This window comes from Tenrec ecaudatus, chromosome 16, assembly GCF_050624435.1.
Source record: "Tenrec ecaudatus isolate mTenEca1 chromosome 16, mTenEca1.hap1, whole genome shotgun sequence".
In the NCBI taxonomy this organism is placed as follows: domain Eukaryota; kingdom Metazoa; phylum Chordata; class Mammalia; order Afrosoricida; family Tenrecidae; genus Tenrec; species Tenrec ecaudatus.
Genome location: NC_134545.1, coordinates 87,859,163 through 87,882,097, shown reverse-complemented (window position 1 = coordinate 87,882,097; position 22,935 = coordinate 87,859,163). Strand labels below are relative to the sequence as shown.

Below are 22,935 nucleotides of genomic sequence, written 5' to 3'. Positions count from 1 at the left end.
ATGTATGCCTCTAATACCTCCCTATTGTGTGCACACCCTGAGATCGTCGCCCTCCTAATACGTGTATTCCTCTAATACAACCTCTTACTGTTAACTGTGTGTGACGTGGCTTCCATGCCTGAGATTATATAAGCTTGCAAAAGAAAATGTTCCTCCCTCACTTTGGTTCCGGTGGCCAGGGGAGAGGTGCACACTTGCATGCTTTGTCTTGTCTGATGTTTCCTTACCCCTGTTACACCACCACCCTCTGGAACCCATTGGAATGTGGAGGCTGGTCCCCAAATATCTGAATTCTTTGGAGGTATAGTTCTTTGACCCAAAGCAGTGCCTCCCTCTGAAACCACAAATCACAGAACATACGTGTTGGTGAGATTCGTGTGACTTTTATTTTTACTAATGTCTTACAGTATGAGTGAGGAGTAAAAGAGATGGGGCAAGGGGAGAAAGTTTCTTTCAAGTTCCTTTAATTATTGAGGCATGTGCTAGAGGAAAAGCATCCCGCCCGTTTCCCCAGCTCTCCGTGGAGGTGTGTAAAGGACACAGGAAACTAACGGGTGGGAGTGACAGCTGACAGAGGGCAAGCCCTGCATTGATCTTGGCACGAGGAAGACTGGGCAATGCAGATGCCATACAGCTGGGGCGATGAGGTGGCTCTCCATAAGCTACTTCCTAGCAGGTGAGCAGGGACCTCGGCAGCCCTGCTTTGTTCTTAGCGCCGCCTCTTCTCTGTCAGAGGAGACCCCTTCAGTAATGCTGCGATGTGGGAAGTGTTGGGAAAGGACTCTTAGAAGAGACTTCATTTTCTGTATCTGCTGGTGCTATTGACTGACCCGAAGTGGTTTTATTTTTTACTTTGGGGCAGTAGCATTGTGTCCTGGTGATAAACATCCTATACTTTTTTAAAGGCGCAGGAGAGTGAAGATAGGGCCTTGACTAGTGGAAAGGGGAGAAGGTGGCTTCTAAGGGTGAGAATATGAACAAGCTACTTCTACATCGCCACAAATGAACTAACACAGATAGGTAAGTAAGACATTGGCCTTTTCCATCCATAGAAATACTCCTAACTACTAAACCTAGGATCAGCTTAATCATCGCTAACTATCATTGTGCTAACTTTACAGTGAAAAGCTATATTAGTCGTCTTTTTTCCCTCTAATTAAATGGATTTAAATAAGCGGAAAACCTAAGATCTAGGTATTCTTTTAAGAATTTCATGTTTGAGGACAACCCTTAAAACTCATCATTGCCATTTTTCTTAACCTACATGATTGGAAGGATATGACATGGGCAGGACTAAGTCATTACACGAATCAGAGAAATGGTCAACATGCATCTAATTTTACCCACTGAGTGAGGAGCACTCAAGGGGGTGGGGCTTAAGCTCTTGTTAACCTAAATGTGTTCAAAGGGGAAGAAATCTACAGGGTCCCCACACCCCCCTCTTCGTTCATTCTCTGAGTAGAAGTAAAAGGTATACAGAATTGAGGTGGGGGTGGAAGGGAAAATGTCCATTAAGCAAACACCTTATTATTTGGGAACGGGTTCTATCAGAGTGGAGTTGGGTGTGAACCATAGGTTTATCTTTGGCAGTGATCTGATGTTTTAGGTCTCTAAAGTGAGGTTATAAAGCAGGGTGAACGGCTGGGTATAGTGAATGAATGTAGGTTATAATTGCCATTCGCAGCAAATGACTGATGATCACAGATTTAGCACCTGGGTTTGTACTTCCTCTGCACCTGAATCATCTAACGCTGTGAAGCCTGAGCTGGAGGTGAGATTGTGAGATTCTTGGGGAGCTCTTCTGTGATGCTCCAGTGCTACAGCTTGCTCCAATCTAGGGGAGAGTTTTCTACTAGAGAATGTATTCAATACTAAGTATGAAGCCTCGAAGACGTTTGATAGTGGCGATAGGTGTTTTGGATCAAGAACAAGCTGTTTAAAGAGTCAAACGCATATTCCCTCTTAAGCATGGACTTTTGTTAAAGCAAATGAATTATATTTTTTGGTCTGAAATGGTGCTTTCTTCTATATTTGATTTCTCGGTTTTCTTAGTAGCTATGACTGTCTCCTCCAATATTTCTTCGAAACTTTCCCCTATCTGGGAGGTTTTCTTTGAGGCCACCTTAGATGCCTCCTCATCTTCCTTCTCTTTCTTAGTGGATGAGACCTTGGAGGTTGCAGAGCTGAGGATTCTAGGTGGGAGCAGATAACTTGGATTGGGAAGCGGATTCAGCCCTGAAATGCTTAAGCCACTGGTACTAAAACGGGTCTCTTCACCTTCCAACAGTTTCCTGTAAATCCAACAGAGACAAATCATCAGGAAGTCAACTTGCAACGTTTTAAAAGTCTCCTCCACCCTGCCCAAAAAGTTCCCATGTATACATGTGTAGGTACATACATTCCTAAGTGTACACACACATAGCCATCCTCAGCACCATCTGTATTTAAGGCACTGGCAAAGGGAAGCATTACAACTCCCCTTGGCCACATCACACCCATAATTGGCACTTAAGAGTCTCAGAAACTCCAGGGAGAAGTACTTTTGCTAATTAACACCTTAAATGCAACAGGGATAAGGAGGGCAGAAGTCCACACGGAGGGAGAAATCGCATCCTTCTTGATTTTGAGACTGGTACTTTTCGATGTAGAGTGGAACAAAAGGAAGGGAGCCAACAATAGACACTAGAAAATGACGCTGTTACACACAGTAGGCTTTTCTCAGCCTGGCCTGGACACAAAAGCACAGTCCCAATACCTGCTGCTCATATCCCATTTAAAACATCAGAATGTGCCGGGGAGTGTAAGATAAGATATAATAATTATTTATAAACTATCAAGGGACCAGGGGTGGGATCGGGGAGGGAGGGGGGTGGGGGGAAAAAACGGGAAAACGAGCTGATTCCAGGAACCCAAGTGGAAGGTGAATTATGAGAGTGACGAGTGCAACGAATGTATAAGGGTGCTTTGCTCATGTGATGTATGTACAGATTGTGATAAGAGCCTTATGAGCCCCAATAAAAAGATTTTTAAAAATAAATAAATAAATAGAGATTAAAGTGTTAACAATTAAAAAAATAAATAAAAATAAATAAATAAAAAATCAGAATGCATACAAGAAAAGAAGAAAATGTTCTAAAAATTGATTAGCATGATGTCTGCACAACTCTTTAATTTTTATTTCACCCTCTGGGTTTAAGCTATTTAATTATATGATATGTAAATTATGTCAATCAAACTTGAAAGTAAAAATAAAAAATTATTTTTTTTTAAAATCAGAAACTCAAGACTCTTAAATAGGTCCTAGAATTTTGTGTTAAGAAGTAATCATATACATATGTTCTTGACACAATGGATGTATGTAAGGATTGTGACAAGAATTGTACAGAGCTACCCTACAGGGCTGTGTAAATGGTTCCTGTGAGTTTCCAAGATTCTAACTTTTTACTGGGAGTAGAAAGCCCTGTCTTTCTCCCAAGGAGTGGCTAGTGGTTTCTAACTGCTGGCCTTGTGGTTAGCATCCCAATGAGTAACCACTACACCACCAAGGGCTCCAGCACTGTCCCAGGTAAATGGATCTACTTGGAAGGATAAGCATGCCTTTTGCGTACCTGTAGGCTGCTATCTCAATGTCAAGGGCCATTTTGACATTGAGCAAGTCCTGATATTCCCGAAGGTGGCGAGCCATCTCACTCTTGGTGTTCCTCAGGTCATGCTCCAGCTGCCCGATGCTGTCCTGGAAAGTGACAATTCCAAAGTATTTAGGCCAAACGAGCGGAGACCATCATGATTTCCCCAAGGCAAGGGTTTTCAATCCTGACCACACCTTAAAACTTAAGGAATTTATAAAGTGCCCCTGGAGTGTGGTGCCAGCATCTACATTTTCCCATGAAGGTCGCTAGGAGATTCTGATGGAGGGGGAGGGGTGGGAAACACCGTGTCTATCTTCTCAGCTGAACAGCAGGGCTATTTTTTAAAATTTTATTTCCTTTCTCCCGGCTTGTTGCACTAATACTAAATAACTCAGTTGCTGCCCACCCTTTCAAAAACCCAGGGCCTCCACTCAGGGCCTGGAGAGCACCGCAAGGACAGCAAGTCTGTGCCTCCACCTCGCCTGCAGGCTCTCCTGGAAGCCTGGTTGGTCCTCAAGGATTTTATCAAACGCCTTTTACATGATGACTTACGGAGGCAGCTAACCAGCACTACAGGGCTGTTTTTTTTCTTTTAAAGTATTCAAATGGCCAGCTGAGGATAATTAAAAAAGAAGAAACTGGGTCCATATAAGGCTTTTGCCCCAAATTCTCCCAGGTGTAAACTCTGGCATGAAAAAAGAAAGAAAAAGGCTTTCCGTCCCTGGTCCTAGAGCAGCCAGAACATTTCTTTTTACAACCAAGCAGATCCTCTCGAACCTGCTTAAGCCCTTCCAACGACTTTGGGATAAAATCCAAACTCCTTAGTAAGATCTAACCACTGCATCCCTCCCACCTCAGCCTGCTTCACCAACCCTGAGGTCTTTCGAATGGAAAACAAACCAAGTTCCAAGTTGTCCCAGGCCCTTTGGGTTTGCTGTTTTCTCTGCCTGGCCTGGGATATGTAGTAGTGTGTCTTAGTTTAAATGTTCTTGCCTCAGGCTGATCTTTCTCCAAGACCTTCAATTTAAAGCACACACCTCCCACCCCCACTCCCATCAGATTATTTTTGTCTTGAACCAAGGCAGCCGCTAGCCAGCACGGGGCCTCTGGGCCCATTGGAAATCTGTGCTCCCACAGGAAGACAAATTAGAAGGCACCCACTGGCCAGGGGTCACTTTGTTCTTAGCGCTGATCCAAGATCTGAAATCATTTTGTTCCTTGTATATTTTCTGCTGCCTTCTTCTAGAACCTAGTTTCTTAATGTCAGCACTGTTCTTGGTTGGATGGTGGTGTCCTGTGCATTGTACCTTGTTTAGCAGCATCCTGATTCTCTTACTAGGTAGATAACAGTAGGACCTTCCCTACCCTGGCCTCCAGCTGTGATGTCCACAAATGCCTGCAGACCAGACATTGTTAATGTCCTCTGAAGGACCACAGCCATTCCTGGTTGAGAACTTCTGCTCTAGAATGTTCATTAACATGGGAACAGGGACAGTTTCCGTCTCAGGCATCTCTGGAATCCCAGGATCCAGCACAACACACAGTAGCTGCTGAATGAATAGTTGAGTGAATGACTGGTACAACCTAAACATTTCCTGTGACCTGAAAAGGCGGGCGCAATTAACTCACATAATTGAGCTGCATGTTGCATAGGTGAAGAGCATGGTGACTTGGAAGTAGGTTTATGAAATAGTGGTGCAAGTAAATATGTCAGAAACTTCCAGAAAATAAGTCCTCGGGAGGTAAGAGGTAGGGAGGCCTTGTAATGCCCATTGTGTAGACCTAGATTCGACCATGGTGAAGGGCAGGGCTGATAGATCATGGGGTAGAAGAAACTCCCAACTCAAGATAATTGCAGAAAGAATTAAAATTCATACCACCTACCTGTTCCATAAATATCAACAGGAATGCAGCAAAGGAGAAATTCAATTGACTGATGGGAAGAGTGTAGGGGATGGCAGGAGGTGGTGAAAATGCATTCTGCTGAGATGGAAATAGTTGCTATGATAGAAATAGTCCAAGTGTCAAGAGATTATAGGGGGCTTAAAAGGATTTTCATTAAGACGGTTTCCATGGTGGCTGCTAGTTGAGTATAAATTAACCTCCAAACAAGCCTATTCTTTTTGGAGTAAGGCAGGAGAAACAGTATTTGAGAAAAAGAGAATTTCATCATGATCTAGGGTTGCATTTCTTGCCCTGCCTCCAATCATCAACATACCTCAGTTTCCTAAAATTTAGTTTCATTAAACCTTACATTTGTGCATATGGAAAAGATTTTGTTCTTTTCTAAGGTGCTCTGACACGTTAGGAGTCCATTGTCTCGTTAGATAAATCGGGATTAGAATAGCACTGACAGGGTGTGTTCAATAAATGTGACGTTTATCATTGCAAATATCATATATGTGGTTTTTGCATGATAGGGACAGCCTTCTGGACACACACTTGTGAGTTAGCGGATTCCTAGTGATCCTGGTCCTTAGCCATCCTCACAGTTATGTTTGAGTCCATCCGTGTAGCCACTGGGTCAATCCATCTTGTTCAGGCAGGGCCTTCATCTTTTGCACGGAATCTCTACTTTACCGAGCATGATGTCCTTCTCCAGGGACTGGTCTGTCATGATAGCACAGCCAAAATACAGGAGACAGAGTCTCACCACCCTTGCTTCTAGGGAGCATTTTGGCTGTTTGTTCCTTTGGCAGCTCTGGGTACTTTCTTTTAAATATGGAATGCTTCACGAACTTGCGTGTCACCCTTGCACAGGGGCCAGCCTAATCTCTGGATCGTTCCAATTTTAGTCTAGGTGCCACCGAAGCGAGCACCCAGGGTACTTTCTATGTTCTTCACCAACACCACAATTCAAAGAAAACTCAAAAACGCAACACAGAATAAAATTTTAATATTGGCTCCCATTGCCAAGGGGCGGATTTCAACAGTGACTACTTTATAGGGGCAAGTAGAACTGCCCTGCAGGAATTCCAAGGCTATGATCTTTAGCCTCTCTGCCAGTAAAAGTGGTGTGTACTACTCTTACGCAGTGCATTAAACACACTGAAACTTTTCTTAGCAATTCCAAGTAACGATATGATCAATATTTTTCCCTATAGTTTAATGATGTCTTTTTATGTCAGCTGTAGCAGTATACTGAAAAGTGTACTAAGCTGACATTTCTGCCCTACCCGAGGGCCATGTTTGTGGTCACGTGCCCAGCGGCGCCCTTTACTTTGTCATGGACAATGGTTATGAATTGGAATTCGATTTGCAAGGTCAATAGTTGGAGACCACCAGCTGCTCAGTGGGAGAAAGACTGGGGGCATTCTACTCCCATAAGCAGTTACAGTCTCAGAAACCCAGGCTGGCTGTGTCAGCATCAACCAGATGGCGGCCGGTTGTTGTTTTGGGCGGTGAACTGGTCTGAGGTACTCCTTCCTGTCAGTGTGATTCAAAGGTAGACACATTCCATCTCGTTGGCAGGTTCATTCGGTCCTTGTTCAGAAAGTACGCTGGCTTCAGTGCTGTTTCCTGGGGAGCCAGTTCTATCTAGCTAGGTGAAATGTCCTTGAACTTCACGGTACTCATTTCACTAAGCCCTTAATTTGTAGATCAGAACGAACAAAAAGCACGACTTTGCCCTTTTTAGAAGGCGCTGGTGCTGCCCCGCAGACTACAGCTCTTCAAAGTCTCCTCTCTTTGTTCTCTCCTCCCCAGCAGGCCTGGCCTACCATGCCCTTCCCAAGTCCTGCCCAAGATGGCCTCCGGCTGAAGCCAGCCCCGCCCCGCCCAGCTCAGGCCGGGCCCCAGGGACTGCGGGAGGGATGCTGCGAGGCCCACCCCAGCTGGGGTCTCTCCGCCGGCGAGCGCCTAAGCCCCACTGCGGAGCATCTGCTGCCCTTCCTTCAGCTGCAGGGAGGCAGTCCTGGGGGAGGAAGCGGCCACGCCCGCGTCTGCCGTGGAGAGCAGCAGGACCTGGGTGGACCTCATCATAGCACTGAGGGGGCCTGCAGCTAGAAGACACGGAGTGCCAACGGTCTGCGGGACAAGGGCATCCGGACTGCCTGCTCAGAAGAATGAAGGGGGGGGGGGGTGCGGAGAGGTTTCCCTAAGAATCTACCTGGTGGTCCCTTGGTATACCTTCTTTTTCTTCTTGGAGCTCCAGTCTTTGTTCCTGGTTTCCTCCATTTCCCCGCCCACTACACCCCCACCCCACCCACCACTTCACTTTAAGAGGGTGCATTGTCTGAATTCCTGACAGCAGTTTTATAGTAGAAAAGGCGTTTTAAGTCAGAGCATCCCCCAAATCAGGCTGCAGACCAGCAGGGATCTAGTGCTTTTTTTTTTCCATTTTAAATGCTTATCCCTGGGTCCCACGTGTAAGTGAGTTGCAATCTTTGAGAGTGGGTTGGGAATCGTTTTTTTTTTTTCATTTTGTTGTTTTTTTTTTTTAAGCCCAAGAGCTCTCGTTGTGACACTGTGTTTAGGAATTATTCATTGTAGTGCAGTTTAATTGCAGTACAGGTGACACCCAGTAGCTAGAGGGGTAGAAAAAAGAAAAACAATCCCCCTTCCCGCAAAAAAACAGATGAAAGTTAAAAATAATTAAAAAACAAACAAACATGGCTTTCCCCCCGCTGATTTCTAATTTCAGACAGGGGTCTACCAAGCAATGGATTTAAAAGCAGCCACTGTCACCCCCCCCAGTCCCCAAGGGGCAAGATCCCTCCTGCTATTTAATTAGGTTGTTCGCCAATCTCATATTGGGGAGAAGAGGCCAGACTTGGCTCGGCTCCCAGGAGAGCATTAACCAACAGTGATCTTGATTGCTCAGCAAGGTCTTTCATGGAAAGCTGCAGCTTTCTAAGACCAACTACAGTTCGTGGGGTGGGGCCCACAAGCCCCCAGTGAACCTCCACAAAATGTCTTTAGGCATCTTTTCAGAGATGGGGCTTTAAAGGCAGTGAGGTGGCCAAGCAAGGTTAGTAGCCTCCAGCTTCGGCTGGCTGCCTCTGACTTTTGAAGACAATAAGCTCTACACCATTTCTCCTGATTAGGTCTCTCCCAAGCATCATGGTGTATTTACTATGTCACCTTGAATCCCTCACCTCATGCAGGCTGTTTGTTCTCTGGGGCAGGCGGGGAGGTGGGAGGTATATGACTTTGATGGGGCCTTCCTCTGCCTCTTAGAAGGTGGCAACCTTGTAAAGAAACACAGGTCTCCGAAGCAAAAGAAAGAACAGCCTACTGCAGTGCAAGGGGCAGGGGTGGGGTGGGGTGAGAGGGCAAAAAATCACTGGCTGGATCTCCTCTGTTGAAGGTTTTTAGTTGAGTTTAGCTTTTTTGTTTTTAACCTTGGTCAGCATGGCTGGAATTACCAGAGAACAAATAGAAGACATTCCTGTGGCTCAGACCTTCAGGATGTTGGCTGAGGTGGTGAGCCCCACTTAAGCCTTAGCTCACAAGGGTTATGAAATAACTGAGGGCCTCTTCCTGTCCTACCAGCAGGGCCACCAGGCTCCACCTAGCTTCTGCTGGGAGCAGCACTGCAGAGGTGCAGATGCCGCAGTTGGGGTTTTTTTTGTTTGTTCCCTGCAGACCATGACTCAAAAGCCCTACTATTGTCGGACACTAGAAAGCCTTTTAAAGCAAACAACACAAGCCAGACAACACAGTCCCTACCTTTTAGCACGAAAGAGCTGTAACAAGCGAATAGAGGACATGGCAAAGTCCTCTTTCATTCTCTGCCATTCAGATGGCAGATATGGGCCAGGTATCCTTTTTGTAGAAATACTGGCTAGCCCTCCAGAAGACCACCTGGGCTCATCCTTCCAGAGGCTTCCAGAAGAAACCATGAGAAGCTTCAATTACGCAAATGTGAATCCTTGGGATCACCCAGGGGATAGGCCACATAGCACAAAAGCTTGGGTTACACATTTGGAAGCAAAATAAAGGCGTTTAGTTGAAGGACTACCAAACTAGCTAAAACAAAGGGTTCAAAGCAAGCTTTCTCCCTTCGTAAGGAACAGCAGATCTGCACACCAATGATAACTTGATAATTGTTTAGCTCTTGACTAAAACACTACTCTTGAGATACCACCCCCTTGTTAGTTCTGCTAATGGTAAGTACCCCATCTTATTAATTTCATCAAATGTTCACCCTAGTGAGAGTGAATTACTGCAAGTTTCTGAAATCCTGGCATCTTATCTAATGTAGCTTTCAGTTCCAATGTCTCCCGCTTGCTCTTGTGCCCTTGGTGGCCATGAGCCTGGAATGTTCTACAATGCAACTGATGATATATGGGCCTTTGTTGGGAAAGGAAAGGGGCGGAAGTGTCAATCAATACTGGCACAGTAGCTTAGAACACAAAGATGGAAGGAAAAAGAAGTGGCCTGTAACAAAGACTGACTCCACCTCTGTGATTAATCGCATGCACTTAGGATGGAAAAATGTTTAGGAAATGGGAATTTTCAGCTGCTGCACAGTGTAAATGGTTTTTGTTAAGTGCTAAGTCATCCATGAAAGTGAACATTGCTGCTGTCCACCAGGTGACCTTTGATTGCAGGTAGCCGAGGCTGATGTGTTCATATTGCAGCAGGGGAGGGAAAAATCAAAGCAGTTAATTGTCTAGAAAGCTGTAACTGGGACATGGCACTGGAGAAAGATGGAGAGGGAAGGGAAAATGGTGGGGGGGAGAGTAAGGAGGAAGGAAGGGGAGAGGGAGGGGGCGGGGGTGCATTTGCGATAGAAAGACCAGAGGGTGGTTCATTAGGCGATCAGCACCATGGACAGTGCCAGGTGACTTTCACTGTGATAATGCAAGCACAAGCTTCAGTGTCGGTGTGGGTGGGCGCTGGGGGACTGCGGGGGGGGGCGGGGGGGAGAGAGAGTTTGTCCCTTTAATGCCAGTTCCAGGTCCCAGAGAAAACATTGCATGATCCATCCAAAACGCCACACAACCCAGATAGCACCGCTGATCGCGGAGTGGTTGCAGTCTGACTCGGTTGGGCTTCCTGGCACTTTGGGTGGGTGGGGGGCTGTTCCCCAGGCCGCCAATGTGTGTGCACGCCCACCTGCTGCCGGGGAGGCCTGGGTTCACACAATCGTTCTCCATGATTCTGAAGAGCAGGGGTCCTGGCCTCTTTGTTACAGGGGCACAGATAGGGGCGCCAGGAACAGGGAACAGAGCTCTCCAGCCCCGAAATGAACGGGGAGAGACTCCAGGTCCTTTTGTTGGCCAACACCTCCCATCAGGGATCCTCCCAGCTTCTCTCCTCTCCCTTAGGTTCCCGGGCGGAGGAGACACGCGGGAAGGGGCCGGAGGACTGGGCGCCTTACCCTTTTCCTTGGCAGCACCGCAGCGCTTACCTGGTAGCCCACCACCTCGGCGCTGTGCCGTTCCTCCAGCTCCAGGATCTGCCGCTCCAAGGACTCGTTGGCCCCGCGTAGCCCCTCAATCTCGATGGTGCGCGCCTGCAGCTGGCGACGGTATTCATGGATCTCCTCGCGGCTGGCCCGGATGGCCTCAGTGCTGCGCGCCGCCTGCTCGTTCAGGTTGGCGAACTTGGACTTGTACCATTCCTCGGCGGACTGCAGGTTCTTGGCGGCCAGGGACTCATACTGGGCGCGGATCTCTCTCAGTGCCGAACTTAGGTCGGGCTTCGCCACCGCCACGTCCACCTCGGCCGCGGCCTGGGACGACGCCTGCAGCGTTGCCAGTAGCTCGGCCACCTCTTCGTCGTGCACCTGACGCACGAAGGCCAGCTCGTCCAGCAGCGACTCCACCTTCTTCTCCAGGTCTAGGCGGGCCAGCGTGGCGCCGTCCACGTCGCGCTGCTGCGCCTTCAGGGCGCGCTCGGCGCCCTCGCGCCCCCGGCTCTCCTCCTCGCAGCGCGCCCGCAGCCGCTGCACCTCCTCGGCCAGCCCGTCGCGCTCCAGCAGGGCCTGCGCGCGCGCCGAGCTCGCCTCCTCCAGCTGCGCGCGCAGTTCGCGCAGCTCCCGCTGGAAGAGCTCGCCGACGCGCGACGGCTCAGCGTGGCGCTGCCGCAGCGCGGCCAGCTCGGCCTCGAGTGCGCGGTTCTGGGTCTCTAACTGGTGCACCTTCTCGATGAACACGGCAAAGCGGTCGTTGAGGCCCTGCAGCTGCTCCTTCTCGTTGGTGCGGATGATCTTGTACTCGTTGGTGCGCGCCGCCGCCTGACTCAGGTCCAGCCCGTCGGACGCCGGCGGCCGGCGGTAGGCCAGACCCAGGCCGAGCGAAGAGGCCGACGAGCAGGGAGCCGAGGAGGCCACATTGCAGCGGGACAGCGACTGCGAGCGGAAACTGCCCGCGCCGCCTACCCCGGAGAGGCGCGCAGACAAGCGGGAGCTGTCCCCGAACACCTTGCGGTAGGAGGAGGAGGCGCACAGGTAATGCTCGGAGCCTGAGCCGAAGCTCATGGTGCCGGGATCAGGATCAGGATGGGACTGGGCGTGCGGCAGCAGCCAGGCAGGGCGAGGTGCGCAAGGCGGGGCGAGCGGCGCGGGGTGCGCACGCTTTTAAGGCGCGGGGTAGAGGGTGGGGGACGTGCGGCCTGGGCGGTGCGTTAGAGGCGGAGCTCCAAGGAAGATGGGGGCGGTGCATCCCTGAGCGGGGGCGGGGAGGCGCAGAGACTACCGCAGCTGCGCGCACGACCGACTTGGGGCTCTGGGACCCGGCCTTCTGCGGAGGAGCTATCCTGTCCCCAGTGCCGGTCCCCAGGAGTCCACGAAAATGGACTGCTCTAGAAGCCAGTTGTGCAGAGAGGTGTCAAACGACCGAGGTTTCCCATATGGACACCACAAAGTTCTGTCACCGCCCTTAACCCTGGCCTCCCTTCTCCCCTCCGTCCACTGGGAGGTTCGGGTTTTCTGGGAAGTAGCCCCTCTCGCCCATCCCTACCTACCCCGGAGAGAGAGACCCGAGTGAGACCCTACCCCACTTCTTCAGTCAAACCTAAGGCTCCCAGGGCGAAGCTTTGTCTTCAGCCTCTGCAGGCTCGGGCTTATGGGGCTGAGGGGAATGGGGCTTCATCAGAGAGCAGCTCTCCCAACGGTCCTCTGCAGCCCTCGCCCCCCTCCCACCGCCCGGGGTGCCCAGGGCGGGAGGCCAAGTGGAAAGTCCGAGATGCCCGGGGTGGAAAGAAAGGCAAGATAGGTAAAGAACATGAGTTGCGCAAAGTGGGGAGGAAAGGGGCCAGGACTGGAACCGGAAGCACCGAGGATGAACAGGGTTCCTTGCCCGCACTGCAAAGCTCGATGCAGAATCGGGCTGCAAACCGCAAACGGTGGCGAAATTGTGCAGGTTGGGGTTTGGTTTTGTGTGTGTGTTGTTGTTGTTTTAAAATATTTTTGTGTTTTGAAATATTTTAAAGTGAACAAATTTGGACCGCAAGGTCTCATCTAAGAAGAAACTAGATTTAGGGTTACTTCTAAAAAATGGGAAAAGCTGGGGTGACCACCCCGGGCAGAGCTAAGTCACCCCTAAGGAGCGCTGACAGCATTTGTAGAAGTATCCTCGCAATGGCACCGACGTCCCCACCATATTCTACTCATACTACCCACCTTCACATGGCCCTGTCGGCATTTGACAGAAGCCCTGGTGGCACGGTGGGTTAAGCTTTGGGTGGCAAACTGCTAGGTCAGCAGTTAGAACTCACCAGCCTCTCTTCAAGGCACAAGATGAGGCTTTCTGCTCCAGAAAAGATTCGCAGACTCTGAGACCCACAGGGCAGAGAGATCTATGGTACGCTATCCTATAGGGTTAGTAGTGAGTTGGTTTGTTTTGAGCCATTTACATTTCAGGTGAGATCTGGCTGTTTGTACAAAAAGAGGTTGGTGAGAACAGATTAAACTCTAGGACTGGGGAAGGGCCCTGGTGACTGTCCTTTATTTGCCCAGGTTGGAGAAGGGCGGGTCAAAGTATCAGGAGTGGAATGATGAAGACTAAGCAGGGGCTGGGAAGTGCTTGGTGTGGTGTCTATACTCTGCCTTGGCCGTATAGCCTAAACTCGTCCTCAGAATGTGGGTAGGGCTTTGGACAGAGAGCAAGGAACTCTTTTCAATAGATTACAGAATTCCAGACTGGAAGCCTTCTTTGGTTCTGGAATGTGATGGATATAGTTCCAGGATACATCTAAGGATGCTCTATTTCACTTCGTGGCCTTAAATGTCATCTAAGACATGCTATGAGAGGAAGAGGGAAAGAGAGCTCACTGGGACTTTGGTGCATGGCCCTTGTCCTTATTTTTGGTGTCATGGAAGGTGGCTGGGCCTTGCCACAGCCTCTCCCTTTGAGACCTCATCAGAGACCAAGGCTGGAGTTGGAGGGATTCAATTGTGAGGTCTTTTAGCCTCTTGTTAAAGACCAGGTGAAGTCAAGGACAGAGGGTTCAAATACTAGAGAACAACTGTTGAAACACTGCTAAACAATTCCTGCCGTTTTGCATAGACTTTTCTGCTTCTAGCCACTCTTCCAGGTGTCCTTTATGCCCATCTTACAGTTCAGAAACTGAGGCTCAAGTGTAGCACTCTGCACTAGCAAGCAAAGGCCAGAGCAGACATGCATCCTTTCCACCCACTACACAATTCCACTCCTTCGAGGAATGAAATTCTCCAGTCTCACTAATCTCTATGTGATCATAACAGGGTTTAGTGGGCCCAGAACAGTTTGGGCCAATAACAAGTTAGCAGGTTGGTTTGTAATTGAAAGAACACTGAACTCAAGAGTCAGAGGGGCTGGGACTGACTGACAGCTTCTGCCGCTTACTGAGCATATGGGATAACACCACCTTCCCCGCTGAAGTCCTGAGAGATTGAGCGGGCTGATGCATCTGAAGGTACTTTGTAAGTTGATCCATTATGAGTTCTTTTCATTTTCCTCATTCAGATAAAAGGACACTGGCCTGCATCCATCACAAATAGAAGATGAGTTGGGTTTAAAGTTGGGATTGCAGGAATCTGCCCGCCACAGCCTGGCCCAAACCTCTAAGCCAGTGGTTCTCAACCTTCCTAATGCTACGACCCTTTAATACAGTTCCTCATGTTGTGGTGACCGCCCCCAACCATAAAATTATTGTTGTTGCTACTTCGTAACTAATTTTGCTACTGTTATGAATCGGTGGACTCCTGTGAAAGAGTTGTTCGACCCCCAAAGAGATCATGACCCACAGGTAGAGAACAGCTGCCTCAGCGCTTCCTTGGGAGAGAACACAGCTCACGTTAATTATCTTAAGATTTCTTTTATGTGTAACCTCCTCTCTGGGAGATTGGCAAGGGGGAGGCGGGTGAGGGGAGACGCCGGGGAGTGTAAGATAAGATATAATAATTATTTATAAACTATCAAGGGACCAGGGGTGGGATCGGGGAGGGAGGGGGATGGGGGAAAAAAAGGGAAACCGAGCTGATTCCAGGAACCCAAGTGGAAGGTGAATTATGAGAGTGACGAGTGCAACGAATGTATAAGGGTGCTTTGCTCATTTGTTGTATGCACAGATTGTGATAAGAGCCTTATGAGCCCCAATAAAAAGATTTAAAAAAAAAAAAGAAAGAAAATGATTAGGGCAAAGAATGTACGGATGTGCTTTATACAATTGATGTATGTATATGTATATGTATGGATTGTGATAAGAGTTGTATGAGCCCCTAATAAAATGTAAAAAAATTAATTAAAAAAAAAAGATTTCTTTTACTTCTAGCCTATAGTTCTCAGGCAATTCTAATGTGGAACTTAAATAACCACAGGTAATTGGAAGATTTTTACTTATGAAGGGTTATAGTTCCAATCCCATTTTAACCATGCTACTCAGAATTACTAAAAGTCATAAAAAGTCCCACCTTTTTTCCATTCCATCGACAAGAGAAGCAGTACCCCAAAGGCAAAAGACACTGAGCAGAAGAAAATGAGAAGGGGGGAAAAAAAGGAAATGAGGCAAAAAGTCTGAATAATCCAATATAGGGATAATGGTCGTGGGTTATACTGTGCATTTTATGAACAACTTACCTGAGATTCCAAACTGAGCGTCCTTTGTGAGACCTATACCTACTTGCCCTCCATTGGGATCCCATTCCACAGGTGCAGATGTTTCATTTTAATAATTTTAGCACAGGCTGCCCTTTGAAGGAGTGATCTTGGCTGAGCCTCAGTCTGTAACTCCTTCCAGCTGGCTGGGTTTCCTTAGAGAGTGCCCTGCTGCATTGCCAGTAGTGTGCCTTCATCTTCCTCTAATGCCAGACTTGGGTACCACAGACACATGAGTCTGGCTTCCCAGTTTTCCCACATGCCACATCCTCTGTAGCCTCTGGCGTTACTGACCACCCTCTTTGCTTTCAGGGACACAGCTCTTAGCCTTCTGTTACTCTTCCCTCGTAGACTCTTGATTTTAAAGGATAAGGTCTCCCAGAGCCAGGAAAGCTTGTGGTAAAACTCTTTCCCCAAGAGCTTTAGTTTGACATCGTGGTTCCCCCTAGCCATGCAACCTTAAACAAATCACTTTTATTTGTAGAGAATTAATTTCTTCACCTGTACAACTGCAATACAATCATGTGTCTCATTGGTTCCCTAATTAGAATTGCCTAGAAAAAAAATTCAGGCCCAGTCTTAACTCCAGACCCACTGTGTTGAGACTTAAGAACCCTTGACCCATCTCTCTGGAAATTACTTTGGAGGATCAAATTAGATAATTACACAGTATACAAACCCAAGTGTATTTACTTAGAAAGGTCAATAGTTACCCGGTGATAATATTTATACAATGGGATACTACTCGGCATGAACACATACAACAACTTGGCTAAATCTGAAGGAAATCATTCTAAATGGGGAAAAAAGCACTAACCTCAAAAGATTACATATCATGCGATTGATTCTGACTTATAACAACCCTATATGAACTCCTAATATATAACCCTATATATAACTCCTAAGAATATTTGCCTTACATTGAAATGGTTTAATACACACAAGAAGGTGCAAAAAGAGTACTGAGTTCCCATGAATCCTTCTCCCAGCTTCCCCTGTGCTAGCATGATACATTATCTAAACCCAAGAAGTTGACATTGACACACTTAATTCCACTATATACCTTATTCAAATTTCACTAGGTTTTACATTCTCGCACATCCTCTTCTCTCAGTGTATAGTTCTATGCATTTTTAACAAATGAGAGGTTTGAGTAACTGGACTACTCCGTCATCACCCAAAACACCCTGTAATTCTTTTTTTTTTTTCTTTTAAGGTGTGCACTTTTATTGAACTGGTCAATTCAGTGTACAGGTAAAGCCCTGGCTCCTCCAGAACACCCTGTAATTCTTTACAGGAGCAGAATGCCCTATCTTTCGCCCTTTGAGTGCAGCAGGTGAGTTTGAACCGTGATCTTGCTGTTATAATCCAATGCTTACCTGACAGCACCACCAGAGCTACATTTATATAGCTTTCTTCAAATGACAAAATTAAAGTGATGGGAAACAGATGCATGGTGGATGGGTTAGGATTGGGGAGCGGGGGGGGGGGTGACTATAAAGGGGTAAAGGAAGGAGTTGGTTTTCCCAGGAGAACTCATTTGCTCAGCACGCTTCAGGACCATGGACAGCATTCCACCTCCTTGCGTGGCTCAGTCTGGTTGCCGATTTTTATACTTCACTGGATATCAAAACGGAAAGGAGTCTGCGAAGCCATTTGGTCCACCCCCTGCCTTTTGATGATGTCGGGAGAGAGGATCCCAGTCCTGCCAGCAAATGGGAAAAATAAAACAAAAAACCCACTGAAACCTATTGCTGTTCGGTTACTCTGATTCCTAGTAACCTGACAGGACAGAGTAGAACTGTCCCAGGTTTTCAAGGAAAGAATCTATGGAAGCAGACTTCCATATATCTTACATATTTTTCCTGCTGAGCAGCTAGTGGATTTTAACTGCTGACCTTTCAATTTGCTGCTTAACCCCTGCACCCCGGCACTCCTTTGATAACAGCCTCCTTTTCGTCTCCCAAACAGGCATAGCGAGAGTCACGTTCAAAAACTATTTATGTAATGATTTAGTACATATACCTTATTTATTCATAACTTAGGTTTTAGAGTTCCCATTTTGCAGATGAATAAATTGAGGCACAGAGAAGGTAAGTAACTGCCCAAAGAAACTCCGCAAGAAATTGGCAGCCATAGTTCTTGAACCTAGTTTCCTGGCTCCAGTCAGGTGTTCTGTCCATCACACTGAATTCTTAATAGCTCCTTGGACAGAGCTGCTGTCAGGGCACCAAAAGTAATGAGAAAGGTTAGGTAAGCAACGGTGTGTGGAATTAAGGAGGATAAGGAAGCCTGGTGGCATAGTGGTTATAGGTGGAGCTGCAACACCCACAAGGTCAGCAGTTCAAAACCACCAGCCAGCTCCCTCCGGAGAAAGATGGGGCTTTCTACTTCTGTACACAGTTACAGTCTTGTTAACTCACAGGGGCAGTTCTTCCTTGTCCTGTATGGTCTCTGTGAGTCAGTATTGACTCAGTGGCAGTGAGTGAGTGAGTGAGTGAGTGTGTGTGTGTGCGTGTGCGTGTGTGTGTGTGTGTGTGTTTCAAGCTCAGCCACATTGGGTGGAACTCTGATAATGGCCACATGCCTGGCCTTAGTGAGACCTAAGTACAGCTTGGAATATGATCAGCAGAGCTCCCCGACCACCCTTTCTCATGGCTCACAGTGGCAGACTGTGCTGTTTGCTGATAGGCAGCCATTATGTCAATTATGAATACACTGTTTCCACATCTTCTGTCTGGTCTGGCACCACCAACTAGCTCCCTACCTTATGGGGAATAACCTTCAGGCTTTGACTGACTCTGGATTTCTGTCATCTCAGTGATAGTCCATCTTTTCTCCCTCTGTGCCCTTCATCTCCAGCTTCCATGCCAGCTGTCACATGTCCTCTGAAAACTCCTGGTTCTGTTTTCTGATGGGCTATATACTCCCCAGTCATCTCATGTCACCCTACCTCACAAGCCTCTTGTCCACCTACATGCTGACTTCCCTTGAAGCAGGGTTCTTTCCCTGATGTGACCAGCTTTTGTCACGTGAGGTAAGTCACATGCCACCGAACACCCTTCCTGGTGGTGAAGACCTGTGCCTATTGGTAAATGGTTGGGAGCGTGGGAGGGAGGCAGGTCCCCAGAGAGTCATTGACTCCATCTCTGTCCCAGGCTGCTTTCTGGCTGCCCATGGTACCTCAGCCCTGTGGCCTGCATCTCCTTCGGTGATTTGTGAAGAACCTATGTCAGAGTTGTGTGTTCTACAGGGGTTTCTGCACTTATTTTTGGATTATGCAAATAATCATCATATGGTGGTGTGTAGTTTAGAGCTGCTTGAAAGATTCCTAGCTTGCACTTTCTGAATGGTGGGATTTCTCTCAAGTCTGAAAAAATCTGTTTTCAGTTCTCTTGCCAATTTTGCAGTCACAGGAAGACCAACATTCAGAATTAGTAATCACTGCATACTGAGCTCTTAGCAAATTCATGGCAAGGGTACCACCACCTGTGTGTTCTAGGAGAAAGGACTGCCCATTCCCAGGTCTCCAGCTGTGGCAGAGTGTGTGGTTGTTGTTAGGTGCTGTTGAATTGTTTAGCCACTGCATATGTGCAACACAACAAAACAGTGCCCGGTCCTGTGCCATCCTCACAATCGTTACATTTGACCCCATTGTGGCAGCCATCTGTCTCATGGAGGGTCTGTTTCCCACTGACCCTCCACTTTACCCAGCACGATGTCCTTTTCCAGGGACAGACCTCTCCTTATAACATGCCAAAGTATGTGAGACGAAGGCTTGCCGTTTTTGCTTCTGAGGTAACTGCCGAATGGATAAATGAAAAATATGGTCTACACATACAATGACATAGCCTTTAAAAAGGGATCAAAGGGGAGGGGGAAAACGAGGAGCAGATATTAAGGGCTCAAGTAGAAAGCAAATGTTTTGAGAATGATGATGGCAACAAATGTACAAATGTGCTTGACGCAATGGATGGATGAGTGCACTGTGGTAAGAGTTGGATGATCCCCTAATAAAATGATTTAAAAAAGGAATCAGATGCTGCCCCTTACTGCAGCATGCGTGGGCCCTTTAAGCACCAAGCTAAGTGAAAGAAGTCAGGCCCAAGAGGGAGGACACTGTGGTTCAATTATGTAAAGCATCCAGACTAGTCAAGTCCCTGGAGACAAAAATCAGACTAAGTGCCCCAGGGAGATGGTCAATAGGATCTGTTTCCATAAATTAACAGGAAGGTGTCTAAAGAGAGCCAAAGGTAGATTAAAAACAAAACAAAGAAACAAAAACCATAGATCCAGCAGGAGTAGGTTTTGGGCTAGTACTAAATCCCAGCTCCAATTTAAGAATATTTAGTTCTTATATCATGGCCCTGCTCAATATTTACTCGCAGGAAGGGAACACAGAAGACATGGGTGCTATAGCAAAGTGTGGTGAAGAAATCAGATGGTGCCCAGCTATCAGATAAAATTGTTATCTGGGGTCTTAAAGGATTGTTTCCAAACAAACATCCATCTAAATGAGATGACAACTAAGTCCAAATGAAAGGAGCACACCAACATCAGTGACTGAAGGATTGTAAATCATATAATCCGAAGCCGAAGGAGGGAATAGTATGAGAGCCTAAAATAGGAGAATCTGGTTTGCAGAAAGCTATGGGTGACAGTGGGAGCCCACGATACATTTGTGAGATCTACCTAGGAAATAAGCCTGCAGTGATTTCCCTCTATCCAAAATAGAGGGCTGGGGAGACACTGGTTACCAAACAGTTCATTGGAGAGATGACTATAGGAGATTAAAACGATAAACCTGACTTGAATGGTAAAACCTTGCCAGTTGATCTCCCCGCTCTGATGCACGTAGGGCCTGATCTGGTCTTAAACAAATTTTCTGTACTTTTTGCTATTGTTCATAGTAGGGTTTATTTCAGATGTATTTTGTCATTGCAGTGTGTGTGGGGGGCTCTTGATTTTGTTGTTGTATGTTTTCCTATTTTTCATTATATGAACCGCAGGACTGATAAACCTATAGAGACAGCAAGTCGAATAAGGGTTTCGGGGGGGGGGCGGATACAGTGTGGGGAGGCCTAAAAGGAAGCTGATGTCAAGGAATTCAAGAAGGAAGAGTGTTTTGAAACTGATTGTGGTAGCTAGAGTACAATACTGTTTGATGTGACTGAATTATGGAATGACAAGATATCTGAAGTAGCTCCCAATAAAATTTTGGGAGAAAAGTTCTAGAAAAAAAATAATAAAGTAGACTCCTAATGTTGCCTGGGGCTAAGAGGAATGGGATCCTGTGGGGGTGATTGCTAAAGGGCATGGGCTTCCCTGGAGGAGGGTGAGCCCCTGCTTGGCAGCACAGCATTGTTAATAGATGGAACATTATTGGGGTGTATGATTTTAGAATGGTGAATTGTGTGTTTTAAATATTTTATCTAAAACAAAAAGTCCAGAGATCATGTACCGCGTGGCATGATGCTCTCAGAAGGACCCTTCATCTCTGTGCTGGACCTGCCGCTCAGAAATGCATGAACATCAGTCTGGTCTGTAGAACGCCCTGGACAAACAAACCTAGGCCGAGGAAGGTCCTGCTTTGGCCCAGTAATCTTCCAAAGTATCCAGACTGTGACAGACAAGGAAACGCGGAGCAACTGTCACAGATCAGGAGGAGACACTTTTACTAAACACAATGTGGTGCCCAGGGTTGGCACCTGGAACAGCACAGGGACAGTACTGGAAGAGTTGGTGGAACCGGAAGCATGCCTGTAATTTAATTGATGGTATTATACTAATGTTAGTTACTTAGTGTAAGATCGATGTACATTAGTATTAGGGGGAGATGGGTGACAGGTATGGACACTGCCTTTGAAACTCTTCTGTAAGTCTAAAACTATTTCAAAATAGTCTTTTTGAAAACAGAACCACCCTGAAAGCCCGAGGTTAGCCACAGGGACCTGACTGGGTGGGGCTTTAGGCACTTCTCTAAGTGAAGACAACAATCCCACTGGGAACAGACTTTCTGTGCCCATTGTTGAGACACCTGAATCCAAGAAGACCTGGTGACTGCAAACTACAAGGTTGGCAGTTCAAAGCCACTAGCCACCACGAGGGTGGGGGGGTGGGGGGAAAAGAAAAACCAGACACCTGAATCCTCTTTCACCACCCTCAGTTATATCAGCCTCAGGCAGGGAAGGAGCCACCCACTGCTGCAGGGCAGGGTTATAGAATGGCATCTTTTTTTTTTTTATTTGCAGTGTAACAGAAGCCCAAAAAGGCAGGAAGAAACTAACACAGTAATAGAAGTAGGGATTGAGACGCTAACTCCTCTTTCAAGGTCACCATTATCAATGTTTCTCCGATGGATTGAGGTGGTCTTGAATAAGGTTCACTGACTGTCCAGGAGATCTAGAGGACCCACCTGGAGGAGAAGTGAAGCTGGGATTGGCCACCCCCTCTGTGTGTTGTTGGGAGGAGGGCTTGAGGGGGGGCCTGGCACCACATGGTGGAGGCTGGCATCCCTGCTGACACAGCCATTTCCACCCCACCCCAGAGCAGTTGCCAAGCAGGCAAGTGTGACCTTGGAATGGTGCACAGAACATCGCAGGGATCCAGAGCCGCAGGCCACTGCAGGACAGGCAGGATGTGTCGGGCTGTGCGGGGCTCATTTTCATCACCGCCCCTTGATGACAGAAGTGGCAGCTGCCCCAAGCAGGTCCTCTGGTGAATGGACCTGCCTTTAGACATTTGTCCTTGAAGCACTTGGAAACACAGTGGATTTGTTGGGGTGGAGTGTGCACCAGGGATGCTGGACACGTCAAGGGATGAGAATGGCGATCAGACTTTCTGCTCCCTGCCATATGGGGCTCAGGCTGGCTTTGTTTTGGACAGTGGAAGAGCTGTGACCTTGTTTGTGCCCCCGGCTGGTGATTCAGCTTGTTTCAGGTCGGGCTGGTTACATAAATCAAAACTGGGCTTCTGAGACACAGCTGCTTTGTGTCTTTTGTCCTTATTTCTTGCCATTTTTCTTTGGAGAGGGAGAGAGAATACCAAAGGGTTTTAGAAGGGCCCTTGTCCATCAGAGGAGACTACTTCTGCACCCCTGGAGTCTGTATTCTGTAGAACAGGACTGTCCTCTCCCAAACACTGCTGACGGGATAGTTAATGCCCACCCTCTCCTTTGTTGCATCTCCTCAAATCTTCACAGGTGGGCACAAGGACGGAGTGTTCTGGAATGAGTGGTTAGCTGTCCGTCATCGCTCCTGTTCAAATATCTTCACTGTAAA

At 47.5% G+C, this 22,935-nt stretch overlaps 1 protein-coding gene and 1 non-coding gene across 2 annotated transcripts; both read right to left on the bottom strand.

Moving 5' to 3' along the window:
- Positions 1–379: 379 nt before the first annotated feature.
- On the bottom strand, positions 380–12,114 carry INA (internexin neuronal intermediate filament protein alpha). The gene is made up of 3 exons (XM_075533546.1): positions 10,987–12,114; positions 3,609–3,733; positions 380–2,291 (listed from the first exon to the last, which is right to left on the bottom strand). The coding sequence occupies exons 1-3, from the start codon at positions 12,055–12,057 to the stop codon at positions 1,994–1,996; spliced, it is 1,494 nt and encodes a 497-aa protein (XP_075389661.1). The 5' UTR covers positions 12,058–12,114; the 3' UTR covers positions 380–1,993.
- Positions 6,345–6,448, bottom strand: LOC142430018 (U6 spliceosomal RNA). The gene has a single exon (XR_012780509.1). It is a non-coding gene; the product is annotated as a U6 spliceosomal RNA (small nuclear RNA).
- Positions 12,115–22,935: the final 10,821 nt, after the last annotated feature.